This window comes from Hypanus sabinus, chromosome 31 (assembly GCF_030144855.1).
Source record: "Hypanus sabinus isolate sHypSab1 chromosome 31, sHypSab1.hap1, whole genome shotgun sequence".
NCBI lineage: Eukaryota > Metazoa > Chordata > Chondrichthyes > Myliobatiformes > Dasyatidae > Hypanus > Hypanus sabinus.
In genome coordinates, this window is record NC_082736.1 from 20,050,929 (window position 1) to 20,057,680 (window position 6,752).

The 6,752-nt window shown below is 52.4% G+C and overlaps 3 protein-coding genes across 3 annotated transcripts; 2 read left to right on the forward strand and 1 right to left on the reverse strand.

The window, feature by feature from the left end:
• The first annotated feature begins 559 nt into the window (after nt 1-559).
• On the forward strand, nt 560-1,111 carry LOC132383696 (histone H4-like). Its single transcript, XM_059954886.1, has 2 exons — nt 560-728; nt 819-1,111. The coding sequence occupies exons 1-2, from the start codon at nt 560-562 to the stop codon at nt 1,109-1,111; spliced, it is 462 nt and encodes a 153-aa protein (XP_059810869.1).
• A 682-nt stretch (nt 1,112-1,793) lies between these two features.
• Nucleotides 1,794-2,204, forward strand: LOC132383697 (histone H3). The gene has a single exon (XM_059954887.1). It carries the CDS (start codon nt 1,794-1,796, stop codon nt 2,202-2,204), a length of 411 nt encoding a protein of 136 aa, XP_059810870.1.
• A 3,063-nt stretch (nt 2,205-5,267) lies between these two features.
• LOC132383698 (histone H1-like) lies at nt 5,268-5,738 on the reverse strand. The gene has a single exon (XM_059954888.1). The coding sequence runs from the start codon at nt 5,736-5,738 to the stop codon at nt 5,268-5,270; it is 471 nt and encodes a 156-aa protein (XP_059810871.1).
• Between the last annotated feature and the right edge of the window lie 1,014 nt (nt 5,739-6,752).

Genomic DNA, 6,752 nt, shown 5'->3' on the forward strand with positions numbered 1-6,752 from the left:
AGTCAGAGTTTGGGCTTTATTCCCTGGAGCATCGGAGAATGAGGGGAGACTTGATAGAGCTATATAACATTATGATGGGTATAGAATGCAAGCAGGCTTTTTCCACTGAGGCTCGGGGAGAGAAAAACAGAGGACATGCGTCAAGGGTGAAGTTTAAAGGGAACATTGGGGGGGGGGGGCTTCTTCACACAGAGAGTGGTGGGATTGTGGAAGGAGCTGCCAGATGAACTGGTAAATGCGAGCTCACTTTTAACATTTAAGAAAAACTTGGACAGGTACATGGATGAGAGGTGTATGGAGGGATATGGGCCAGGTGCAGGTCAGTGGGACTAGGCAGAAGAATGGTTCGGCACAGCCAAGAAGGGCCAGAAGGCCTGTTTCTGTGCGGTAATGTTCTATGGTTCTAGTCCTCGCAATTGTCCTCTGGTTCAGGATTTCATCATTTAATTTTCGGAGAATTGAACAGAAATTTAACGAGATTATGTGTCAGTTCTACAGCGAGTTATGTGTTAACATTACAGACTGACCTTCAATATTGAAGCTGTGCATCTGAAGGTTTATGCGAGCGCTTTGTTTCTGTTCTGTTGCGGATAAACCGTTGGAAATTGGCCTGTGTATTAAAGTCAAGGCGGAGCTGGACGATGAGAGGCCGCTCTCGGCTCTGTCCGTCACTCTGACTCTGTCTCCTCCCCTCCCCGCCTCTGTCTCTCTGCGCGTTTCTCGGGCAGGTCGGGGCGCTGTTTATAAAAGGAGACAGCAGCAGGCGGTTTGTCACTGAGCAGCGACCGGAGTGAAGCAGCATCATGTCTGAGGGAAAGGATGCAAAGGACTGGGGAAAGGCGGAGCCAAGCGGCACCGTAAAGTGCTCCGTGATAACATCCAGGGCATCACCAAACCGGCCATCCGCCGTCTGGCTCGCCGTGGCGGCGTCAAGCGGATCTCGGGTCTGATCTACGAGGAGACCCGCGGGGTGCTGAAGGTTTTCCTGGAGAATGTGATCCGGGATGCGGTCACCTACACTGAACACGCCAAGCGCAAGACGGTCACTGCCATGGATGTGGTGTACGCTCTGGAACTCCAGGGCCGCACTCTCTATGGCTTCGGCCGCTGAAAAATTCCCACTTCCTCCCGAGCACAAAGCAAAGGCTCTTCTAAGAGCCACCCACCGCCTCACAGAGGGAGCTATGTTCATAACTTCGGTCATATATTATTTTTCGTGGATAAATAATAAATTGTGTTACACATTTGAGTAAAGATTCACTGGGCCTGCTTGAAAGGCATGCGATTCTGCTTTTTCAGTCGGCGATGCCCGCAAAACCTCATTGAATGAATTAAAATTAAAGTCTATCTTAATCTTTGCCGTCACGAACAGAAATCAGTTCACTCCAAGAGACCAGATGCATATATTCAAATTTTGCATTTATTAAATGGAACTGAAAGCGGATAATCCGTGATTTAATTAATTGGGGAAAAATATTTTCAAACACGGTTGCTGGTAATTTGAAAGTAATTCGGCACCAATCACACTATATTCTGAATGGCTGTAAACCGACAACTACGGTATTTTACAGGATCCTAGCTCAGATGCGAATCAATATTCGCTGTGAGACTGCGCGTGATGAATGAAGGACTGAGCCAATAGCAACAACCGGACTCCGTTCATAGACACCTGATGTTTAGCCAATCGGATACAATGGGACAGCCCTACTCTAACAGTATAAAATCCTGTCCCGGAGTCCGTTTAGTTATTCTCGTCGTTGTATTTCAGCTTGTGTTGTTTCTCTTGAAGCAGAATGGCCCGCACAAAGCAGACAGCGCGAAAATCAACCGGCGGAAAAGCTCCTCGCAAACAGTTGGCGACCAAAGCGGCGCGGAAGAGCGCTCCTGCCACCGGCGGAGTGAAGAAGCCTCATCGCTACCGACCCGGCACCGTGGCTCTGAGGGAGATCCGGCGCTACCAGAAATCCACCGAGCTGCTCATCCGCAAACTTCCCTTCCAGCGCCTGGTTCGGGAGATCGCTCAGGACTTCAAAACCGATCTGCGTTTCCAGAGCTCGGCCGTCATGGCCCTGCAGGAGGCAAGTGAGGCTTACCTGGTCGGGCTCTTTGAGGACACTAACCTGTGCGCCATCCACGCCAAGCGAGTCACCATTATGCCCAAGGACATCCAGTTGGCTCGCCGCATCCGCGGGGAGCGGGCCTAAACCCAGCCTGCACACCAAACACAGAGAAGGCTCTTTTAAGAGCCACTATCGCAGCAGAGGAAAGGACTATTAGTTCCTGCTTATTATTGTGGTGATGTACAATATCCCTCTGCCATCCTCCTGAGGTGTCTTTGGGAATGTTCAATGGCTCTGTTCAGTTCTGCAAATTCCAACACTCACGTCAGGTTAACGCAGGGAATGACCGTAGATGAACGCACTCTCTCCCCGTCATCATCTCTGCTGATCATTCATTTCTCCCACACACCGGCCAGGTACAGCTTGTGCGACCGCTACCGTTTTCTTTGTTTTTCACAAAGGCTGTCCGTGGACCGAGAATGATCCCCTCCTCCGCCAGAAAAGAGCCACCTCTCATCTTCCAGCTCCGCCTCTATTTTGTACAACCAATTTCCAACGGTTTCGCGAAATACAGCGATTTCCCCAATTTCTTAGACGCGTAATGAAGGTCAGTCAGCAAAGCTACCGGGTAGTTTATCATATTTCCTCCCTGTACAGTCCATCCACAGAGAAGGATCAGTCCCTTCACCCTCTCCCGGGAGTCAGCCGTTCGCGATCTACACAGCTGAATTGAATTTTCGGCTGTGAGGCGCGGAAACTCCGCAGGCCATCAGGCTGCTTAATTCATGCTGAGGCAACTGTATTCCTGTTATATTAACCATCCTGTTGTGTATAATATTTATTAAAAATTACTATAAATTAGATATTTAGACGGAGACGTACGGTAAAGATTTTTACTCATGTCTCCGAACGATATAAGTAATAGGTTGTAGCGGTGTGCTACAAGCAGCGCTAAAATTACGACACGGAGTCGGTACTGCAGTCGAAGGAAAAACTTTATTCGAAAACTTCAGCCTCACTTTTAAGCCTCTGTCAACCGGCCCCCCATGGCGAAGAGGCTCCAAAGCTCTGTGCTCGCAAACCCCCGTAGGCTATCTAATTGTGAGTCGGTTCGGATACGCTAGGAAATGAGGCGCTACATAACCACCCCCCAGAACCGGCGATACACCCCCCAATGTCCACAGCCTGGGCCAGAACCTGCTTGGGAGGTCGGCCTCTGCGCCGAGGCGCCGGAAACTCGGCCGGTTGCGCCAGGTCCACATGGGCCGGCTTGAGGCGGTCCACCGTGAAAACCTCCTCCTTCCCCCCAACGTCCAGCACGAACGTGGACCCGTTGTTCCGGAGCACCGTAAACGGCCCCTCGTATGGCCGCTGCAGCGGTGGCCGATGCCCGCCCCTTCGCACAAACACAAACTTACAGTTCCGTAGGTCTTTGGGTACGCAGGTCGGGTGCCGCCCATGCTGTGAAGTGGGTATGGGGGCCAGGTTACCGAGCTTCTCGCGAAGTCTGCCCAGGACTGCAGCGGGTTCTTCCTCTTGCCCCCTCGGGGCTGGTAGGAACTCCCCGGGGACGGCCAGGGGCGCGCCGTATACCAACTCGGCCGACGAGGCGTGCAGGTCGTCCTTGGGCGCTGTGCGGATGCCGAGAAGGACCCAGGGAAGCTCGTCCGCCCAGTTGGCTCCTCGCAGGCGGGCCATGAGGGCCGACTTCAGGTGACGGTGGAAACGCTCCACTAGCCCGTTCGACTGTGGGTGGTAGGCAGTGGTGTGGTGCAGCTGAGTCCCCAAAAGGCTGGCCATAGCTGACCACAGGCTGGAGGTGAACTGGGCGCCTCTGTCGGAGGTAATGTGGGCTGGTACACCAAAGCGGGATATCCAGGTGGCGAGCAGGGCTCGGGCGCAAGATTCGGAGGTGGTGTCGGTGAGCGGGACCGCCTCTGGCCATCTTGTGAACCGGTCCACGATAGTCAGGAGGTAACGCGCTCCGCGCGACACTGGCAGGGGGCCCACGATATCCACATGAATGTGGTCGAAACGCCGGTGGGCGGGATGGAACTGCTGCGGTGGGGCTTTGGTGTGCCGCTGAACCTTGGCCGTCTGGCAGTGCATGCACGTTCTGGCCCATTCACTGACCTGTTTGCGGAGACCGTGCCAAACGAACCTGCTGGAAACCAGCCGGACAGTTGTCCGGATGGAGGGATGCGCCAAGTTATGAATGGAGTCGAAAACACGTCGCCGCCAGGCTGCGGGGACGACCGGACGGTGCCGGCCGGTGGCGACGTCACAGAGTAGGGTCCTCTCACCTGGGCCCACGGGGAAGTCCTGGAGCTGCAAACCAGAGACTGCAGTCCTGTAACTCGGAATCTCCTCATCTACCTGCTGTGCCTCTGCCAGTGCCTCAAAGTCTACCCCTTGGGAAAGGGCATGAACGGTAGGGCGAGAGAGCGCATCCGCCACGACATTGTCCTTACCCGAGACGTGCCGGACATCCGTTGTGTATTCAGAGATGTAGGACAGGTGGCGTTGCTGGCGGGATGACCAGGGGTCGGATGCTTTCGTAAACGCAAAGGTAAGCGGTTTGTGGTATTGGGCTTCGGCTTGCTGGAACCAGAGGTCCGGGCGCTGTGTCCAGAAACCCGGCAGTTTCAACGAAACCGCATGAACAGAGGCGGCGTCGGTCATTTCTGGTCCAAAAATAGTTTGGACCGTCGGGGTCACCAATTGTAGCGGTGTGCTACAAGCAGCGCTAAAATTACGACACGGAGTCGGTACTGCAGTCGAAGGAAAAACTTTATTCGAAAACTTCAGCCTCACTTTTAAGCCTCTGTCAACCGGCCCCCCATGGCGAAGAGGCTCCAAAGCTCTGTGCTCGCAAACCCCCGTAGGCTATCTAATTGTGAGTCGGTTCGGATACGCTAGGAAATGAGGCGCTACAAGGTCAATTCAATTCGATGTCTGTCATTCTCCCGGGATAGGGGAGGAACTAGGCCTGCGACCATACCTATCACAAACCCCGAGTAAAACTCAGCTTGAACGTCCAGGTTTCACTTCTAAAACTGGCTCGTCACGGCCGCACCGAGTGTTAGCGAGGTACCAAAATCTCAGTATTGTCGGAGAAAATCCCACGGAAATCTCCATCACGGGAAACACAATATCCAGTTTCAGCTCTTTTCTGAGATGTGGGTGGCTCTGAGAAGAGCCGTTGGGTTAAGATATTTTCTTAGCCGCAGGTTTCTTAGCTCCCGTTTTTTTAGCCGCTGTTTTCTTGGCGCCAAGCTTCTTGCTGGGAGATTTCTTGATTGCAGATTTCTTTGCCGATGGCTTCTTCGCTTTCTTCACCACCTTCACGGCACTTTTCCCTTTACCGGATTTACTGGATCCCGAAATATCCGAGCCCTTCATCTGAACCAAGGAGCCGCTTTCCACTTTCCTCTTGATGCTCATCTTGATCTCGGGGCGACGTTTCACCACATCGACACCGCTGCCGGTCAGAGCCTTAATGATGGCCGCACCGGACATACCCTTCCTATCGCGACAACCCGCCACGATCTTATCGATCTGTTCGCCCAGCGTGGGACCGGTTGGTTTGCTCCGGGCAGCCGCCTTCTTCTTGGGAGTCTTTATTGCCGGGGCGGGTGCGGCTGGAGGAGCCGCTTCGGCGGCTGCTGTCTTAGTCATGTCGGCGACTCTGGTAAATCCTTCACACAATCAGTACTGAATGAGAAATGAAGCGAAGGGTGGCGGCACAGAGCTTTCAGCTCCCGGCAGCTTCATTTTTCTGTGCTTCTCTCTCCTCAAAAACTCGCCGATTCCAATTCAAATCGGACGCTGCGGAGACTCGGACTAGTCCCTGTCTGTCACTGAGGCCGGAATGTTCGCTGGAAAGAATGTTTAATCGGGATTAAAGGCAGCACTTGTTATTTTAACCAGTTTCGTTACTGCAATGCCTATGTTCTTTTTCCGGATCTTTGACTTGTTCTCTGCTTTTCGGCTGAAATATTTAAACTAATTACAACTTTGCGGTTAATTCCGTCTTCAGCTGGGGAATGGAGCGATTCCGTAACAGAAAAAAAACTTTTCATTTTCTACAGGGAGCGTTGGGAAATCCGGCGATGTGTTCGGACCCACAAACACAGTGACACTGGTCTTGGCCGCCCGCCCCTTTAAAACACTCTGAATCAGCAAGTCAGACAGCATCAATGGTGGGAATAAACAGTCGACATTTCGTGCTGAGACCCTTCATCAGGACTCTGGTAGGAGATGCTGCCTGACTTGCTGGGTTCCTCCAGCATTTTGTTCCGCGTTGTTAGCGATTCCCAGAATCTCTCGGATTGATGCTAACACAATGTTCACATCTGCACCTTCACTGTGGCATCCAATCATTTACACCACTGCAACATAATGTACAAAAGGATATATTCAATTCCGTGTCTAATGAAGACCAGCATGTCAAACACACAGAATGCTGGTGGAACGCAGCAGGCCAGGCAGCATTTTGTGTGTGTTGCTTGAATTTCCAGCACCTGCACATTTCCTTGCGTGTTCGTGCCAGCATGTTAAACCCCGTTATGCACCAGCCTGTCTACCACTGAGACCACTTCGATGAACTGCTTGTACACTTTACCCTTAATTCTCTCGGGTCCATTACACTCCGTAATGGCCGATCATTAATTGTGTAAGTTCTACACTGGT

Excerpts from the sequence above, each read along its gene's own strand:
- LOC132383696 (XM_059954886.1), top strand. The coding sequence starts at position 560 with ATGCGAGCGCTTTGTTTCTGTTCTGTTGCGGATAAACCGTTGGAAATT. Across the intron at positions 729-818 it reads TCTGCGCGTTTCTCGGGCAG|GATGCAAAGGACTGGGGAAA; the intron begins GTCGGGGCGCTG and ends TCTGAGGGAAAG.
- LOC132383697 (XM_059954887.1), top strand. The coding sequence starts at position 1,794 with ATGGCCCGCACAAAGCAGACAGCGCGAAAATCAACCGGCGGAAAAGCT.
- LOC132383698 (XM_059954888.1), bottom strand. The coding sequence starts at position 5,738 with ATGACTAAGACAGCAGCCGCCGAAGCGGCTCCTCCAGCCGCACCCGCC.